Source organism: Mastigoproctus giganteus, chromosome 1 (assembly GCF_048544385.1).
Source record: "Mastigoproctus giganteus isolate SK-2022 chromosome 1, ASM4854438v1, whole genome shotgun sequence".
In the NCBI taxonomy this organism is placed as follows: Eukaryota; Metazoa; Arthropoda; class Arachnida; order Uropygi; family Thelyphonidae; genus Mastigoproctus; species Mastigoproctus giganteus.
The window spans coordinates 277612423-277633475 of NC_143575.1; the positions used below are offsets into that span (position 1 = coordinate 277612423).

At 40.5% G+C, this 21053-nt stretch overlaps 1 protein-coding gene across 1 annotated transcript in view; it reads right to left on the minus strand.

Moving 5' to 3' along the window:
- The window catches only part of Mo25 (calcium binding protein Mo25), a 206060-nt gene that overhangs the window by 77450 nt on the left and 107557 nt on the right, over window positions 1-21053 (minus strand). The window contains exon 5 of the mRNA XM_090386628.1: window positions 7675-7843. Coding sequence (XP_090242754.1) covers window positions 7675-7843 — 169 coding nt within the window. The remainder of the gene's footprint in view (window positions 1-7674; window positions 7844-21053) is intronic.

A 21053-nucleotide genomic window follows, 5' to 3' on the forward strand; every position in this document is an offset into this window, starting at 1 on the left:
GAATGCCATCTGGTCCAACGGCACTTGCTTTGGAAAGAGCGAGGGCTCTTTTCAGTTCCTGAATAGTGAAATCCCGTTGTAGGGATAAATTCTCTTAGATTTAAAGTTAACTGCCTGTTTTTCGATTTTATATTTCAGGACCAGGAACTCTGGGGAGTACGAAGATGTTGCAGAGATGTTAGAGAATGTTTCCCTAAGAGAAAATTGGCTATTGCAGTTGGATCTGCTATAGCGCATCCATTATAATCTAGGATTGAAGAAGGGTGGGATGTATATTTTCCCTTCATTTTCCGGATTTTATCCCAGACTACCTTAGAGTTGGTAGACTGGTTAATAGATGATGTAAAACGGATCCACGATTCCTTTTGACTCTGACGGCGGATATATCGTGCTTTGGCTCGTGCACGTTTAAAGGCTATAAGGTTGGTCGTGGTAGGATATCGGCGGAATATCCCCCACGCTTCGTTTTGAGCCTTTTTTGCTGCTGTGCATTGTGAATTCCACCAAGGTTTGGGAAATGGTGGAAACCGGGCAGATGTTTTTGGAACAGCATTCGCAGCTGCTTGGACAATATTTTCTGTGATGTACTTAACTGCATCATTGATAGGCTCTTGACTGACTGTGCTAAGATCAAAATTTGCCTGATGTTGGAAGGCAGTCCAGTCAGCCTGATCTATCTTCCAACGTGGTAACCTAAAAGGAAGACATGGTCTCCCACTGTGTAACAAGGTTATCACGGGGAAGTGATCGCTTCCGTATGGATTCTCCTCCACTTCCCAAGTGAGTGAAGGGAGTAGAGAAGGGGAGCAGATAGAGAGATCAATGGCAGAAAAAGTACGGGTAGGCATGTGGAAGAAGGTGTTTGTTCCAGTATTTAGAAGGGAAAAGTCATTGTCATTGTCATTGAGCATATGCTCTATGACTCGTCCCCTTCCGTTGATGTTAGCACTACCCCACAGGGTGTTATGTCCATTCATATCCCCGAGAAGTAAGTAAGGGGGAGGCAACTGCATTAGAAGATCATCAAGGTCTTCCTGGGAGATGTCAGTCCCAGGTGGCAAATAGATAGAGCAGACCGTTAATAAAAATCCCACCGTAAGGCGAATTGCAACAGCTTCTATGCTAGTTGTAATTACCAAGGGCTGCACTGGGGTCTGGTTGCCAACAAGGATAGCCACTCCCCCATGAGCAGAGCCATCCGCAATTCTATCCTTTCGAAAAATTGTGATGTTGTGCATGGTGGGATCATCATTAGCCTTTAGGTAAGTCTCCTGCAAGCAAAAGCAAACTGGCTCGTGCTTTTGTAGGAGGGCCTTGATGTCATCAGTATTTCGCCGGAATCCATGACAATTCCACTGTAGGAATTTAGCCATTATTTTGGCTTGGTGGGTCCATCAGGCGGCTTCCGAGGTGCTGAGGACTTACTTTTATCAGTCTTGGGTTTATCTTTTTTGGGGAAGAATGGACGCTGTCCCGTGTCCATTTCTTCCTCCGCAAAGAGTTCCAAGACTGAATCTTCGGGTACCTCCTTCTGCTCGACATCCATGTTTTCTTGGGTAGTAGGGGAGACTTCCCCTTTCTTATTCTTTTCTTTTATAATTACCTTTGTTACTTGTGGAGCATTAGGAGGTACTGATATAGGAGTGGCAGCTGACTGGTTTTTCTGTGCAGGTTTTTGAGAACTTAAGAGATAACGCGCGATGGGAGTGAAAGACTCCTTTGGAGGAATGGTCATGTCCATCTGAGTTCCGACGGAACATCTCCCTGCTACCTTCTGGGCGTAGGTAGGTTTGTTGATATTCAGGGGTTTGACCGATTTCCTTGCCTCCTGGTATGATATATTTAGCTCTGCTTTCAGCCGTTGAATTTCTTTTTCTTCTTTCCACATCTGGCATGCTCGTGAGCAGGCCGGGTGTTTGCCTTCACAGTTAATACGGGTGGGTTTTGCGGCTGAACATGCTGTTGTTTCGTGGTCCTTTGCACCGCATCGAGCGCATGCAAGGACTCCACGGCAGGCCATTTGAGAATGTCCATACTTCTGACATTTAAAACACCGTTAAGGGTTTGGAATGTATGGATGCACTGAACAATTGATGTATCCAGCTTTAATCTCGTCAGGAGGTTTAGGAGAGTTAAAAGTCAGGATAACGCTCCTGGTTTTAATAATTTTTCCATCCCTTAGCGCAGTAATTCTCTCGACGGCAATAACTCCCTGGAGTTTTAATTCAGAGCAGATTTCCTCCTCGGTTACGTCGAGAAGGTCCCAATCCGAAATGACACCTCTCGATGAATTGAGTGTTCTGTGTTATGGGTATTCTACCGATTGATGTTACTCGGAGGAGATGTTCAGATTGCCTGTCATTTTTTGTTTCAATTAAAAGGTCTCCAGAACGAAGCCTCTTAACTGATTTGGGTGAACCTGCTAACCCATCTAACCCTTTTTGAATAAAAAAGGGCAACATTTTACCAATCGGTGTCTCATTGGTAGAATGCATAAAAACCTTGGGACAGGCCCTGATGGTAATTCGGTTCGTTGCCTCTTTTTAGCAATAATGCTATCTGATTCTTTGTCTATGGTTTCAGATAGGGACCGGGTTGAGGCCCCTGAAGAAATAGGTTTATCAGGATTCATAGAAATTTTATTTAGTTCAGTGCCTGGGCTCCCCACCCACCACGGAGCCCAAAGGGACGCCCACTACCCGGCATGCAATAAATGCGCTCGGGAGTGAAACGCCAGGACTACCCAGACACCATATCCGCACTGCCGCCAGCCTGAATCCTGTCCCTCGGACCATGAGGGTAGGGGCGTGGCATTGACACGGTTGACCCTCGCGGCGAGCCTACTAGCCGATTGATCCTAGCCGGGCCTTCCAGGACCTCCCGTCTTGTCGAAGCAGGGGCCAAAGTGGTGTATTGAAGCTGGGCCCCTCAATCACCAGGATCCCCCTTTCCGAATTTCCACGGGTCGTAGCGCACGGCAAACACGCCGGATTCCATTGATCTAAGCCTGGAACCTGGGCTGTGGGCGTTGGATCCCAGTGATGCTAGTCTGGAGGTCCAGCAGCGTCACTGGGAGGTCCCCTCACCACGTACAGGTGCCCACGTCAAGGGGTGGGTCATATGAAACTGTTTATCCCTTCTGAGGATAGTAGCCTCGAAGAGGGGATGGATCCGCGTTCCTCTATCTCTATTAATGTTCACTGTGGAACAGATCCACAAACTCTCGAGCCACTTGCGGGCCCAGAACTTATGCGCCCGATCGGTAATGATAGCATCGTCCGGGGAGATCTGGTGCTGCTTCTCCCAAAAATGCTCGGCCACGGCGGACTTACCATACCCCGCATTTCTTATTGCCTTAGTGTGCTCTCCCCCAGACGATCTCTGAGACGCCGTTTTGTTTCCCCTACATAACACTCCCCACAATCCGGGAATCTAATACTGTATACGACCCCACTTGCATTCTCTTTTTGAATGGGGTCCTTTACTTGTGACACGATTGTGTGCAGCATCCGCCCCGGAAGCTGCACACAATGCATCTGATAATTTCTTAGTACTCTAGTTATATGCTCAGTTAGACCCGGATAGTAGGGAATGTATGCAGTGGATACTGGCATAAAAGATTCGTCTCTCCTCTGATTTCTTTTAATATATTTTTCTATAATCCTCTGGGGATAGCCACATTTTGTAAGATCCGTCGTGATGCGTTCATACTCTACCTTCCTATCCTGGGAGGTACTACAGTGTGATTTTGCCCTGTCAACTAATGTTCTAACCACACTGTTCCTATGATGGCTGGCGTGAGCTGAATTGTAGACTTTACACATCGGTTTCCTATAGATCTTAGTCGTTAGTTGTTAGTATTCCCTACAGAACAATATATCTAGGAATGGCAAAACTCCTCCTTCTTCTACCTCCAAGGTAAATTGTATTAATGGGGAGAAGCCATTTAAAATGTTCAACACCTGATCTTCACTCCCCTTTCTAATAATTGAAAATGTATCATCCACATATCTTTTCCAGGGACGCATAGGGAGAACACTAGCATTAAATATTCTAACCTCGAGCTCCTCCATAGCTAAATTAGCAATAACTGCGCTAATGGGGGAGCCCATGGCTGTACTGTTAACCTGCTTATACATAGTATTATCAAACACCATAGTGGTGCTTGAGAGGCATAATTCTATACCTTTCTCAATATCCTCTAAATTTAATTGTGTTCTAGTATTTAGGGTGGTATCTCTCTGTAAGGCCATGTGTGCCCAATGCACTCCATGGTCAATCGGAATACATGTAAATAGAGATGCCACATCGAAAGATATCATAATTTCATTCTCTTCTATGCGTTGGCTTCTTATAAAATGCACAAAGTCTTTGCTGTCCTTAACACTAAATTCGGAAAGTCCTACTAAGGGAGATAATAATTTGGCTAAGAAACCAGATAGCGCATATGTGGGACTGCCTATAAATGAGACTATGGGTCTAAGTGGTACACCCATTTTATGAATTTTAGGCAAGCCATAAAATCTTGGTATTTGGCTCCCTGTAGCATGCAGTACCCAATATTGCTCTTTGAAAATTTTACTAGACTTAAGCCAACTCTGTACCATTCTATTCACTTAACGTTCCAAGTTCAGCAGTGGACTTTTCTGAATAACCTTATAGGTTGTTTGATCATTCAATAAATCCAACGCCTTATTTAGATATGCTTCCTTAACAAGAACCACCATTGCTCTACCTTTGTCCGAGGGTAAGACCACAATTCTATCATCTTGCTTGAGGCTTTTTGCGCTGATTTTTGCTTCACATTGAGATTAGAGGGGGCATTTTTAGCTTGACTGAGGATGGCTGCTGTTTTAATTCTAATTTCATTAGCCATATCTTCAGGAAGCTTATTTATAGCTCTTTCCATGCCCATTGCTATTTCTGCAATGGGTACTCTAGACGGAATCATGGCAATATTGGGTACTGCATGCTACAGGGAGCCAAATACCAAGATTTTATGGTTTGCCTAAAATTCATAAAATGGGTGTACCACTTAGACCCATAGTCTCATTTATAGGCAGTCCCACATATGCGCTATCTGGTTTTTTAGCCAAATTATTATCTCCATTAGTAGGACTTTCCGAATTTAGTGTTAAGGACAGCAAAGACTTTGTGCATTTTATAAGAAGCCAACGCATAGAAGAGAATGAAATTATGATATCTTTTGATGTGACATCTCTATTTACATGTATTCCGATTGACCATGGAGCGCGTTGTGCACACATGGCCTTACAGAGAGATACCACCCTAAATACTAGAACACAATTAAATTTAGAGGATATTGAGAAAGGAATAGAATTATGCCTCTCAAGCACCACTATGGTGTTTGATAATACTATGTATAAGCAGGTTAACAGTACAGACATGGGCTCCCCCATTAGTGCAATTATTGCTAATTTAGCTATGGAGGAGCTCAAGGTTAGAATATTTAATGCTAGTGTTCTCCCTGTGCGTCCTTGGAAAAGATACAGGGATGATATGCTTTCAATTATTCAAAAGGGGAGTGAAGATCAGGTGTTGAACTTTTTAAATGGCTTCTCCCCATTAATACAATTTACCTTGGAGGTAGAAGAAGGAGTTTTGTCGTTCCTAGATGTGTTGGTCTGTAGGGAAGACCAACAACTAAAGACTAAGGTCTATAGGAAACCGATGTGTAAAGGTCAACATTCGCACTACAATTCAGCTCAGGCCAGCCATCATAGGAACAGTGTGGTTAGAACATTAGTTGACTTGGGTAAAATCACACTGTAGTACCTTCAAGGATAGGAAGGTAGAGTATGAACGTGTCACGACGGATCTTACAAAATGTGGCTACCCCCAGAGGATTATAGAAAAATATATTAAAGGAAATCAGAGGAGAGGCGAATCTTTTACGCCAGTATCCACTGCATACATTCCCTACTATCTGGGTCTAACTGAGCATATAACTAGAGTACTAAGAAATTATCAGACGCGTTGTGTACAGCTTCCGGGGCGGGGGCTGCACACAATCGTGTCACAAGTAAAGGACCCCATTCAAAAAGAGAATGCAAGTGGGGTAGTATACAGTATTAGATGCCCGGATTGTGGGGAGTATTATGTAGGGGAAACAAAATGGTGTCTCAAAGATCGTCTGGGGGAGCACACTAAGGCAATAAGAAATGCGGAGTATGGTAAGTCCGCCATGGCTGAGCATTTTTGGGAGAAGCAGCACCAGATCTTCCCGGACGATGCTATCATCACCAATCAGGTGCATAAGTTCTGGGACCGCAAGTGGCTCGAGAGTTTGCGGATCTGTTCCACAGTGAACATTAATAGAGATAGAGGAACGCAGATCCATCCCCTCTTCGAGGCTACTATACTCAGAAGGGATGAACGGTTTCATATGACCCACTCCCGAGCCACTTCCGGTTCCATAACACAAAGGAATGAAACACGTGATGAGTACTGTGAACCCGCTGGTATTTAAAGATGCACCGCATAACAAAGAAAAATACCACAGAAGAAGAAGGCAGGAGCCTTCGAAAGCTATGGTTTTATCGCTTTTAATTTAGTATATTTTAGTTGTAAAGTTAAATATAATTTATTGTAAATACAGTCAAATATAATTTATTATAAATACGTAGTTATCAAGATTCCAGTTTTCGTTTTCGTTGTGTTTTATTTCTACATAAGGTTGGTGGAAAACATTTAAAACTACAATACGAATATACCCAACCTCAGAGACCTGTTTGAAGAATAAATATTTGTTTGTTTTTCGAACTTTGTATTTTATATGAAAATGTTTCGTTAATAAACTAAAACAAATAATTAATTTATATAAAATATGTGTATCTTCTGCTTTCATTTATATACTGTATTTTTCTTTCACATTGTTCATTTTTAAACACGATTTTGAACATGACACGCTCTTTTTTTTTTTTTTTTTTTTTTTTTTGTGGTGATAATTATGTTTACATCTTTGTCAGGTGTTGACTTTATTTTTCCTTAAAACTGCTTGTTTCGATAAATGAAGCATGCTTTATTTGCTAATGAATAAACTGTCAAAATTTACCTGGTCATCTCTTCTTTATTCCATCTTAAATTTAATTTTAAAAGTACCATCCATCTTTATTCCATCTTAAATTTAATTTTTAAAGCATGAGAATCAGGAAAATTGGATCAACCCAGTCCCTATGCAGTCCAGATTTTTACTGTATATTTTTTAAACTCATCTTTAAAAAAATACAGGTAATGTCCAGCGAATCAATTTTGGACATAAAATTATAATCAAATGCAATGAATGACTCCTTCATGAAAGTTTCATAGGCTAGTAAATCATGTTCCTCAGTACAATTTCATTTCTTTTCGTATGTGATGGAAACCAGCATTAGACTGTTATAATAAACCCATTCATTTCAAATTTAATGTGCAACCTACTTTTTGCATCTGCATAAGTCATCTTTTTTATATCTACTGATGTACTGTCTGTCTGTAATAGACAGACAGTACATCCTTAACTACATCCTTAACACTAAATGTATATAACAAGTAAGACTTTAAAGCACCTCATTTCAGTAAAATAAGAACAGAATAATTTTTTTAAAGGGGCTTTTACATTTGTAATTGGCTTGCTTATCACAAACTATATAATAATAGAAATATTCATCTTACCTTGAATGTTGAAAAGGCATCTGAAGCAATGTCAAAAGTGGATACTTCAACATACTTAAAGAAATTATAAAAATCATCTGAATATAGCATTATCTTGGCTAACGCTTCATACCGGGCACATTCTCTCAACATTGTGCCACAGTTCAGGGCTATTTCTTGCTTTTCATATCTGTGTGGGGGGGGGGGGGGGGGGAAGAGAGTTTTAAATCTAACAAATTCATAAAGGATCTACAAAATAAACAGTTAAATAAATGATGTACAAAAAAGTATACTTTCATGAATAATACATAATACATATAATATATATTATTAAATAATACATATTATAAAGTCAAACTATATAATGACACACCTCCCAGGGGAATGAGAAAAACTGTTGTTATATCGCTCATTCATAAAATCAGCAACAAAACAAATAAAAGCTTGATTATTTAATGTAATTCTATTAATACAATATAGTATAAAGGTTATAATTAAATTCTAAATTTCAATATATAGGCTATATACCTATCACGACCTAACAAGAGAATTGTTTAGTACTCTTAAATAATCAGTCAAAACATGCTGTTTCAATGGCAGAACATGTTATTTCACTTTTAGGCTGTGCTTGAAAAAAATTGTACAAGTTCTAATCCTTGATGAGCATCTTTCGCTGAAATTCCTTGTTCAACCACTGTAGGTTCCTCATCTTCATCACTACAAATTTCAGAAGATTCCATTACGTCTGCAATGAGTTCCTCTTCATTTGTGGACATATTGAAACATTCATTAGGTGATGATGCACATGCTCAAATGTTTCTTCCCTATTACTGGACTGTTTTTCACAATTAATAGAGAAAAAAGCATGTAAAAACTTCACACATTGCATCATTCAAGGCAGTAAATCCAGCATTTTTGAAGCAGTTGGCAACCACTTTTTCATCAACTTCATTCCATAATTAAACACATAAATGCAGTGCCTGTATAATGTTGCTTTCAAGACATAAGACAATTTTTTCTTCAGTAGTTTTTCTTAAAACAGTGGATTAATCCTAGATAAAGTGGCTGAAGAACTGACATCATATTTGGTGGTAGGTACTCGACAGTGATTGCACATAAGTTGTTTACTTGACAATGTAGGATACAGTTATTCACAAAGAGCAAAATTTTTCTATTCTTCTAGCTCATCCTGCAATCTAAGACTCTGATCCATTCTTCTATTAGATTTGAAATGTCATCCATGTCTTTTGGGTTGCTTGATACATAGTTGGCAATGTCTTCAAACCTTTAAAGCATTGAGCTTCTGGGGCCTTTTTTTCTGCCACTACATTTCTCGTCTTTAAATGTAAGTGTTTTATCCGGTAGCAACTTAAAAAATGTATCCAGTTTCATCAGCATTAAAGATTTTGTTGTGGTCGTATGTCAGTAAAACATTTTTTAAATGATTTTCCCTCCATTCCTTTTCAGCGTCAATGTCCACAACTGCACTTTCACCACACACTTTTTGAAAGACAGGCTATGACAAGTCTTAAATTTCTGGAACCATCCAGCAAAGCTTTTAATTTCTTCAATATCCATTTGATGTGCAAACGATTCAGCCTTAGCTTTTAAAGGATTACCATCTAAGGAAAAGTTTTTTGCATGCATCACCATTAGACATTCCAAAAGTACCTTTTCAAGATCCGGGTACTTTGCCTTTCATGCTCGAATCTTGCCTGTTCAGGAGATTTCTCTAAACTTGCAATCTTTTAGAATAGTGAACAGAGTACTCTTAGGAATGTAGAACTGTTTGGCAATGTCAGTCTTAGAATGCACACTATTATCTACAGCTTACAAACCAAATTTTATCTGCGATTGGCAAAGCTTTCCGCTTTTTTGGAGCCATACCAATAAACATACACGTTAACTAATGAAATTAACTTGAATATTGCCAAGGAGAATGTCTTTATATGTGCACGATGTAAGGAGTGTGAGGAAATCAGGCACCAACTCAGCTTTGTTATGGGCCTATATGAGAGCTTGAAGGACAGGGTGGATGCCTTCAAAGGATTTAAACTGAGGGACCTATCAAGCTCTCAGCTGCCCACATCAATGCCAGAGCTTGCACTTGAACATCACACAACACAGCGGCAACCCTCAAGGCAGAATGCACTGGTCCCAAAGGAACTAGTTGTTGTCACTGACTCTATTGTCAGGGAAACAGGGAACATATTGTGCAAAAACGATAGGTGGAACCTGTACTGTAGCTAGACTTTTGCTGCCTGGGGCAGTCCCTGAATTTCCTGCCCCTCTCAATACACACCAAAAATACTACAAAAAGTCAAAACGACATATAGGGAAATAAATTAAAACACTGTGTTTATTTTTGAAGTAAAACTTTAATTCCAACATTCTAAAAAGTTATTTTTCTTGCTTTTCAAATAATTACTAAGTTAACAAAAATAAAAGCATCGTTGAAAAATAAAATTGTGTCTCATGTGAAAAGAGGGCGGAGGGGCAGACTGCCCCCTCTGCCCTCCCCTAGCTATGACACTGGGTGGAACAGGACCAGGGTACGTCTGCCAGGGGCAAAGGTTGATGATGTTATAGAGCATATATCATCTTTTAAGGGCACAAAGGGTGATATTGTGGTATACGTTGGCACTAATGATATTAAGAGTAGGAGACAGGCGGAATTAATTAACAAGTACAAGTCAATGTTAAAAAAAAGTCGTGAGTTAGGGTTGAATTTGAAAGTGTCTCCAATTCTGCCCATACAAGATAGAAGGGAGTATATGATGAGAGCCTTGTCGATCAATTTGGTCCTGGAGAGATTGTGCAAGGCTCAAGGGGTAGAATTTTTCTCAGCCTGGTCGGTCTGTGCTTGTTAACAGGAGAGACTGCTTCTACAGGGATGGAATACACTTAAACAGAAAGGGTACAAGAATATTTGCTGATGCTATCAAGGCAGAGTTAGGTGGGTTGGAAAATTGTAGCTTGGGGGAGATACATGGACTAATAGATTAACAGTAGCCCCTGGCAGAGGTGAAAGTAATTCTTGCACTGCTTCTATTGAAATGGGGGATGCAATTGAGCAGCAGCCTGGAAAGCAAGGCAATGGGGATTTCCAGGACTGCTGGGAGTCATAGTGGAACAAGTAAATACATGTGCTGTGTTAGGGTAATTAAGAGTAGAAACAGGTGTATGTATATTTGTAAGTACACCAATGCTAAGAGTATAGTTAATAAATTTTATGAGCTTGAAGTGTTAGTCAAGACATCAAAGCAGATATTATTGGGATATCAGAGATGTGGTGTCAAACTGTGGTGCAGAATTGGAATTTTGGGAGTACAATGTGTACAGAAAGGATAGACAGGACAGGAAGGGAGGAGAGGTCATGCTGTTAGTTAAGAAACACACAAAATCTAAGGAAGTGCATCCAATTGATGTTGGTGGACAATGCAATGTTGAGTCTGTTTGGTGTGATATAAACACTGGGAAAAGCAAAATGAGAGTGGATGTTATAGGCCTAATATAATGAGCAACTGTGCAAAGAAATAGAGCGGACCAGTAAATCAGAGTGTCTTATACTGGGGGATTTTAATTTCCCAGATATTGACTGGAATTTGTGGGTTGGTCACTCGCACACTAGCAAGGCTTTTGTGGATTTATTATATGATTGTTTTCTACAGCAGCATGTTCGGGAGGCAACTAGAGGGAATAATACTCTTGATCTGATCATCAGTAGTGATTCTTCATGCGTTAAGAATCTGCAGATAAATGAACTAGGTGGCAGTGATCACAGTGTGTTGAAGTGGGATTTACTCAAAGAGGTAACTACCATCAGGGGTAAAGGGAAGGGTTTTTGCTTTCATAAAGGTGACTACAGTGGTCTGAGACAGTATTCAAATTCTATACAGTGGGAGTAACAGCAAATTCAAAATGGGAGGCATTCAAAGAATTAATCTTGGAAACTACAAGGCTTTTCATACCAACTAAGATTCTTCATGCTATGGAGAAATAATGTTCAAGATTTAGGCCTACATGGATGTCAGATAAACTAATTAGATATTATTATTATTATTAGCTTTATAGTGCAAGGAAGCCTGAGGCTAATGCTTCATCAACCAAAAAAAAAAAAATTCCAGAGTTACCCTGAGAGAAAGAGAAAAGTAGAAGGAAATCAACAAGAAAGAGAAGGATGATGATATCCAGCTCATGACCATGGGTGTGCTAAACCCATACTCACCAAATGCAAGCCCCTAGGGATATGTCGCAGAGAAGAAAAATGCATGGGATACATATAAATTAACAGCTGACACAGAAGTCTATGATAGATATAAACTGGTCATTAACCAAGTCACAAAGGAGGTTGGCAGGCAAAGGCAGATTACGAGAAATATTTGGTAGAGGATGCAAAGAAAAACAGCAAAGAGTTCTTTACTTATGTAAACTCTAGAAAGAAGGGGATGAATCAGATTGGTCCACTTGATATCGATGGTTCAACTGTTGATGATCCTGCTCAGGTAGCTAACAAACTAAATGAATATTTTGCATCTATATTCACACATGAGGAGTTATTCAGGGAGGGGAATGCCAGAGGTGTATTAAACTAGATAATCTTGTAATAACCGAGAATAAAGTGGAGGGGAAATTGTTGAAGATAAAGATAAGAAAGGCACCTGGGGTGGATGGAATCTATCCATTTATATTAAAGGAGGCAGCAAATGAAATAAGTAAACCCTTAGCCATAATTATGACAGCTATAATTATGGACTCAGAGGAGGTACCCATGGACTGGAAATGTGCAAATGTGACCCCAATACACAAAGGAGGATCAAAGGTACAGTCAATCCTCGTATAACACGTGTTTAGACTATACGAATTCGATCATACACGATTTATAAATAGGGGAACGATATCGTATATAACACGAACCAAATTCACTTAGGCACGATTCGCTTTGTGTTTACAAGAAATGGCAGTCAGACGCGGAATCACCCCAATTGAACGCAACACGATAGGAATGAAGAGAAGATTCTGAAAATGTATTTAATATCAGTGAAGGGGAAACACATTTCACCATAATAACGTAAAATTCTAGGTATCGGTATTATCGCAAATGCAAATAGATCGAGTTTACTACAAGTTTATAACAGATTCCACTAGCAGGAATGCAAATGGAAATTGTTTTTATTGTTTTTATGGTAGTAACCCACCAGAAATGGGCTTTTGTAAAATGTGAGCTAGTGAGGTAGGTGTTAATAGAGTTGTCTCTGCCTTTATAGTGTGTATTCAGCTGCTACACGCGCACAGCTTTGTTTATGTGAATCAAGCGTGCCTCCTCATTTTGTAATTGTGCTTTATTCCCTAAAAATGAGTAAAATACTTAAAAGGTGTGAAAACGAAGCGTCCTGGTGAAGACACTTCAGATTCAGAGAGAAAACGAAAAGCAATATTGATAAACAGAGGCTGACTGGATCAAAAATTCTTACCCGGAAAATTTGTAGTGGCCACACACTAGCGTTTATGGCCAAAATCACACCAGCCCCCAGCCCACCGCGGTTTCCCTGATAAGGCTTATGGCCAGTCCGCCTCTGCCGATAGAGAAAAAAACATATGAAATTGTGAAACGCTTTGAGCGAAATGAAAGACCATGTGATATTGCATGTGCTACAGGCCTAAATGACGCAACGCCAAGAATGACAAAGAATGCAGAGAAAATAAAAACTTTCATAGCAGGAACAACTCAAAGTGTAATTAATTAATTACACTTTGAGATGGAATGGCTGTCATCTGTTTGGATAGAAAATCAAACAAAAAACAAGTTTGCTTATGATAGAAGCAAAAGCATTAGAAATATTTTATTATGTAATAGTCGTAATAAAATACCTAAGTATATTATTATGATTATTTATTGTGTGTTTGGTAATGTTTTGGTTACAAATGTCTGTTCAATCTTGGGTGGTCGGCTCCTAACCCTATTTTTCCCATAGGGCCTGTTGTTTATATTGCACGATTTTGCATTGCACGAGAGTTTCTAGGAACACAACTATCATGCTATACGAGGACCAACTTTAATAACAAATCTGTTAGTTTAACTTCTGTTCCAGGGAAATTAATGGAGGCACTGGTTAAAGAAGCATTGCAGGATCATCTAGACAAGACTTCAGTTATAGCTTGGACACAACATGGTTTGTTAAGGGGAAGTCTTGTCTGACCAATTTGATTGGATACTATGATGTAGTCACAAAGGAACTGGATGCAAAGAATAATTTTGCATATTAAACCTGATATTCCATGATATTCCTGATATTCCACTGCTGCACAAATTGGAGTAGTGTGGCATTGGAGGCAAATTGCTGCTATGGATAAAAGGACGGTTGAGTGGGAGAAGACAGAGAGTGGTAATCAATGGACACTGCTCTTCGTGGACTAATGTTATTAGTGGAGTCCCCAGGGGTTCAGTGTTGGGTCCATTGTTGTTTTTTGTATTCATTAATGATATTGACGATGGAATATCAGGTTTAATATCCAAGTTTGCAGACTATACGAAGGTCAGCAGAGTTGTTAATGACACTAATGACAGTATACTGCTGCAGCAGGACCTATAAAAGTTGAGTAGATGGGCTGAGAGGTGGCAACTGAAGTTTAACATTGACAAATGTAAAGTACAGCATATGAGAAGCAGTAACCCCAGAGTAACATATCAACTGTGTGGTACTACACTGACAGAGGTACAGAGAACAAAAAGGACCTGGGCTTGTAATTGTGCAGGCAGATATGGAGTTTTCTGAGCAGTGCAGACGGCCTGCAAGAGTAACTCATGGTGTCTTGTCAATGATATACAGGAATTTTTCTAGCTCGGATAAGGAGGTGATTATCCCCTTGTATAAGAAATTTGGTCAGGCCACACCTTGAGTACTGTATACAGGTCTGGAGCCTCATTTTAAGAAGGATGTAGAGCTGTTGGAACGAGTGCCCTTTAATAAAGCCTTAAATAGCAACAAGATTATTGATTGGAACAAAGGGTTGCTCTTATGAAGAGAGGCTTAAGTTTTGTAAATTACAGTGTCTGTAGACTAGCCACCTGCGAGGTTGTTTGTTTGTTATTTGGTTTTTAGGAGAATTAGCAAATAAGGCGACATTGCTCCGGGGATATGCGGTGGTCACGGGCTCGAACCCCGGTCTAATCAAGAGGCGTGTGCTACGCACTGATGCTCCTTCCCACCTGGCTACAGAGGTGCCACCTGCAAGGTGATCTGATTGAGATGTATAAAGCCTTAAATGGTTTGAGCATGCTCAATGATGATGAGATTCTTCCTCTTGCTCAGAATAATTGCCTGAGAGCACATAAATTACAATTCAGGAAAGAATTGTAGGACAGATTGTAGAAACAGTTGTAGGACAGATGTGCGGACGTTTGCCTTTAGCCAGCGTGTGGTTGATTTCTGGAACAAATTTCCATCTGTCGTAAAAGTTGATAGCCTATAAAATATTAAAGGGCAAAAGCCTCATGCTACGAGGTAGAATGACTAACATTTAGGTTAGTGCAAAAGGATCATTTTAACATAGTCATCTACCAAAGTAGTTAAATCAATTAAAAAATTGGCATTGTTTTGGTTACATCTCATATTGTGAATGCTTTCACAAAGAGTTGCCATGGTATTGTCCTAACTCGAATAAACAACACTTCACCAGTGGAGAAGACTACTGTTATTTATTTTCAGCCGATACCACCACCCAGATGGCATCGTTTCAAAGCTTGTTGGCTCCTCTTTGGTGGGTGGGCAGGTACCCTGGTGTTGCAATAGTGACAACCCAGTTAAGGATCTGCTGACGAGGCTACTAGAGACGGTCGTGTTCAAAGCCGCTAAGTGGATTTTTCTTATTTATTGATTTGAAATTATTGTTTTTCTAAAACTTTTGATTTAAATTTAGTAGTATAGCATTATTTTGTGATATTTCTGATTAATCTGGTGTATTTATTCTGTACTCGGCCTTGTAATTGCATAAAAGTATCGGTAAGGGTTTCCACGTGTTTCAACTCCGCTACCGTTCGTAATTTTCCCGCCTTTGTGATACGATAGTTATATACCGTACTAGATAGCGTTAGTTGAACTTCGTTAGCAGTTAAATTGTACGTTTAAATAAATACATATAACGACTTAGATTACAAACGTAATATAATTAATTATATTTAACATAATTAATAACATAACATAATTAATTATAATTAATTAATTAATAGAATCATGACTCAGACCAGAGCAGCAAAGCAAAAGGCTCAAGCTAATGGAAGTGCTGTGGCTCAGAGTAGAACTGAGGGGGGCAGTTGTGCTCTGACTCACAGCCTTATAAAATGCACTGTTTGCTTGATGTTTGCAGAGCAATCGGGTACGGGACATGATACTGCCAAGGGGGATGTCTTTGTGTGTGCGCGATGCAAGGAGTGTATCGATATCAGGTAACAACTCGGCGTTCTTGTGGGCCTATATGAGAGCTTGAAGGACAGGGTGGATGCCCTCGAAGAAACTAAATTGAGGGGCCCATCAAGCTCTCAGCTGCCCACATCAACGCCAGAGCTTGCACTTGGGCATCGCGTGACACAGAGGCAAGCCCCAAGGCAGAATGCGCTGGTCCCGAAGGAACTAGTAGTTGTTGGTGACTCTATTGTCAGGGAAACGGGGAACATGCTTTGTAAAAAAGATAGGTGGAACAGGACCAGGGTATGTCTGCCAGGGGCAAAGGTTGATGACGTTGTAGAGCGAATATAATCTTTTAAGGGCACAAAAGGTGATATAGTTGTACACGTTGGCACAAATAATATTAAGAGTAGGAGACCGGCAGAATTACTTAACAAGTACAGGTCACTGTTGAACAAAAGCCGAGAATTAGGGTTGAATTTGAGAGTGTCTGCAATTCTGCCCAGACACGATAGGAGGGAGTATATGATGAGAGCCTTGTCGATCAATTCGGCCCTGGAAAGATTGTGCAAGGCTCAAGGGGTAGAATTTTTTTCAGCCTGGAATGTACTTGTTAACAGGAGAGATTGCTTCTACAGGGATGGGATACACTTAAATAGAAAGGGTGCAAGAATATTTGCTGATGCTATCGAGGCAGTGTTAGGTGGGTCGGAAAACTGCTAGCTTGGGGGGAGACAAAGACCAATAGATTGCCAGTAGCCACTGGCAGAGGTGAAAGAGATTCTTGCACTGCTGCTATGAGAATGAGCAGAAGCCTGAAAAACAAGATGCATGGTATTTCAGAGACTGCTGGGAGCCATTGCGGTACAAGTAAACACATGGGTTGTGTTAGGGTAGCTAAGAATAGACACAGGTGCAGGTATACTTGCGTGTACACCAATGCTAGGAGTTTAGTAAATAAATTTGATGAATTTGAGGTATTGCTAAAAACATCGAAGGCAGATATTGTTGGGATATCAGAGACGTGGTGTCACACAGATATAAGGGATGCAGAACTGCAATTTGGGGAGTACAACGTCTACAGAAAGGATAGACAGGATAGGAAGGTGGGAGGGGTTATGCTATTAGTTAAGAAACACATAAAAACCAAGGAAGTGAAGCCAGTCGACATCGCTGGACAGTGCAGTGTGGAGTCAGTTTGGCGTGACATAAACCGTGGGATATCAAAATTGAGAGTAGGAGTGTGCTATAGGCCTAATGACTCTGATGAGTATAATAAGGAGCTGTACAGGGAAATAGAGTGGGCCAGTAAATCAGAGAGTCTTATAATGGGAGATTTTAATTTCCCAGATATTGACTGGAATTTGGGGGCTGGTTACTCACACACTAGCAGGGCTTTTGTGGATTTATTGGATGATTGTTTTCTACATCAGCATGTTCGGGAGGCAACTAGAGGGAGTAATACTCTTGATTTGATTATCAGCAGTGATTCTTCATGCATTAAGAATCTGCAGATAAATGAACCACTAGGTGGCAGTGATCACAGTGTGCTGAAGTGGGATTTACTCAAAGAGGTAACTACCATTAGGGGTAAAGGGAAGGGTTATTGCTTCCGTAAAGGCGACTACGATGGACTGAGACAGTATTTAAATTCTATACAGTGGGACCAACTGATGATGTTACCAACAGCAAATTCAAAATGGGAAGCATTCAAAGAACTTATCTTGGAAGCTACTAGGCTTTACATACCAACTAAGAAATATTGTTCAAGGTTTAGGCGAAAATGGATGTCAGATGAACTAATGAGGCATATGGCAGAGAAGAAAAATGCATAGGATACTTACAAATTAACACATGACACAGAAGACTATGATAGATACAAGTTGATATGCAACCAAGTTACAAAGGAGGTTAGGCAGGCGAAGGCAGATTACGAGAAATCCTTAGCAAGGGATGCAAAGAAAAACAGCAAAGAGTTCTTTACTTATGTAAACTCTAGAAGGAAGGGGATGAATCAGATTGGTCCACTTGATATTGATGGGTCAACTGTTGATGATCCTGCTCAGGTAGCTAACAAACTAAATGAATATTTTGCATCGACATTCACACATGAGTAGTTATTCAGCAAGGGGAATGCCAGAGGTGTATTCAACTCTAGCAGTAAGCTACAGAATCTTGAAATAACTGGGAGTAAAGTGGAGGAGAAACTGTTGAAGATAAACACAAGAAAGGCACCAGGGGTGGATGGGATCTATCCAGTTATATTAAAGGAGGCAGCAAAGGAAGTAAGCAAACCCTTAGCCATAATTATGAGAGCTTCCTTAGACTCAGGGGAGGCGCCTCCGTAGCCAGGTGGGAAGGAGCAGCAGTGCGTAGCACACGCTTCTTGATTAGACCGGGGTTCGAGCCCGTCACCACCAAATACGGAGGATGCGGAAAGGTCAAGGAATGACCACCGCATATCCCGGAGCAATATGGCCTTAGTTGCTAGTGCTCCTAAAAACCAATAAACAAACAAACAAACAGACTCAGGGGAGGTACCCATAGACTGGAAATGTGCAAATGTAACCCCAATTCACAAAGGAGGATCAAAGGCTGACACAAGTAATTATAGACTTGTGAGCTTTACTTCTGTTCCAGGAAAATTGATGGAGGCACTGGTTAAAGAAGCACTGCAGGATCATTTAGACAAGACTTCAGTTATAGCTCAGACACAGCATGGTTTTGTTAAGGGGAAGTCTTGCCTGACCAACTTGATTGGATACTATGATGCAGTCACAAAAGAACTGGATGCAGGGAATAACTTTGATATTATATACTTGGATCTTAGAAAGGCTTTTGATACTGTTGCACATGGAAGACTGCTACACAAATTGGAGCAGTGTGACATTGGAGGCAAATTGCTGCTATGGATAAAGGGGTGGTTGAGGGGGAGAAGACAGAGAGTGGTAATCAATGGACACTGCTCATCGTGGACTAATGTTATTAGTGGAGTCCCTCAGGGCTCAGTGTTGGGTCCATTATTGTTTTCTGTATTTATAAATGATATTGATGATGGTATATCAAGCTTAATGTCCAAGTTTGCAGACGATACAAAGGTTGGCAGGGTTGTCAAGGACACTACTGACACTATGCTGCTGCAACAGGATCTGGAAAGGTTGAGCAGATGGGCTGAGAGGTGGCAAATGTTTAACATTGACAAATGTAAAGTACTACACATGGGAAACAGCAACCCCAGAGCAACGAATCAACTCTGTGGTACTACACTGACAGTAGTAGAGAATGAAAGGGACTTGGGGGTGGTTGTGCAGGCAGATATGAAGTTCTCTGAGCAGTGCAGACGGGCTGCAAGAGTGGCTCATGGAGTATTGTCAATGATATACAGGAATTTTTCCAGCAGGGATAAGGAGGTGATTATTCCATTGTATAAGGCAATGGTCAGGCCACACCTAGAGTACTGTATACTAGCCGACCGGGCTAGCCGAGTGGGTAAAGTACCTGCCCGGCAACCCAAAGGTCGCGGGTTCGATTCCCGCCTCGGGGCTTGGATCAAAGTACTGCAAAAACCTTGGGAGGTGCAATATGGCCACAGAAGCCGATGCGCCAACAACTATCAAATCAAAAATCAAAATCAAACTGTATACAGGTCTGGAGGCCTCATTTCAAGAAGGATGTAGAGCTGCTGGAACGAGTACAGAGAAGGGCAACAAGATTAGTGAATGGAACAAAGGGGTGCTCTTACGAAGAAAGGCTTAAGTTTTGAAAATTACAGTGTCTGGAGACTAGGCACCAGCGAGGTGATCTGATAGAGGTGTATAAAGCCTTGAATGGTTTAAGCATGCTCAATGCTGATGGGATTCTTCCTCTAGCTCAGAAAAATCACCTGAGAGGGCATAAATTCAAATTGAGGAAAGACAGATGTAGGATAGACGTGCGGAAATTTGCCTTTAGCCAGCGGGTGGTTGGTTGGTGGAACAGACTTCCACCCCTTGTGGTGGAGGTTGATAGCCTAAATAAGTTTAAGGCTCAGCTGGACAGGTATTTTGAACGAACAGAGGGGTGAAGTGGAAGTGGGTTCTTTTTTTTTTTTTTTGGCTGATGCTGCATAAGCTTGCTTTCTTGCATCAAATGCCTCTACTAATGCTAATGCTAAAGAAATATAACTTCACAATATGAGAGATGCCTGATTTTGTGCAGTGGACTATAAAATATTTAAGTGCAAAGGCCTCATGCTACGAGGTAGAATGACTAACATTTAGGTTAGTGCAAAAGCATCGTTTTAACGTAGCCATCTACCAAAGTAGTTAAATTAATTAATTAAATTTGCACTGTTTTGGTTATATCTTATATTGTGAATGCCTTCACAACAAGCTAACCTAGGTGTTAGTCATTCTACCTCGTAGCATGAGGGCTTTGCCCTTAAATATTTTATAGTCTATATTACTGCACACCATCAGGCATCTCCCATTTTGTAAAGTAACTTCATAACTGGGTTGTCACTATTGCAACACCAGGATACCTGCAGGCCCACCGAAGAGGAGCCAACAAGCTTTGAAACAGAGCAATCTGGGTGGTGGTATCTGCTGAGAATAAATAACAGTAGTCTTCTCCGCTGGTGAAGTGTTAATTATTCGAGGTAGTACAATACCATGGCGACTCGTTGTGAAGGCATTCACAATATGAGATATAATAAAAACAATGTCAATTTAAAAAATTTAACTACTTTGGTAGATGGCTAAGTTAAAATGATGCTTTTGCACTAACCTACACAAAAGTTGATTGCTTAAACAGATTCAAGGCAGAACTAGACAAACATTTGGAGTGAGTGGATGGAAGAAATAAGGGTTTTTTTTTTTTTTTTTTTTTGGCTGATGCTATATAAGCTTGCTTTCTTGCGTCATGTGCCTTTGCTAATGCTAAACAATTCAACTTTCTCAATCCTCATATCTCTTTGCAGGTTTCTAGTTTCCAGATGCAAATGCAAAACTGGTCTCT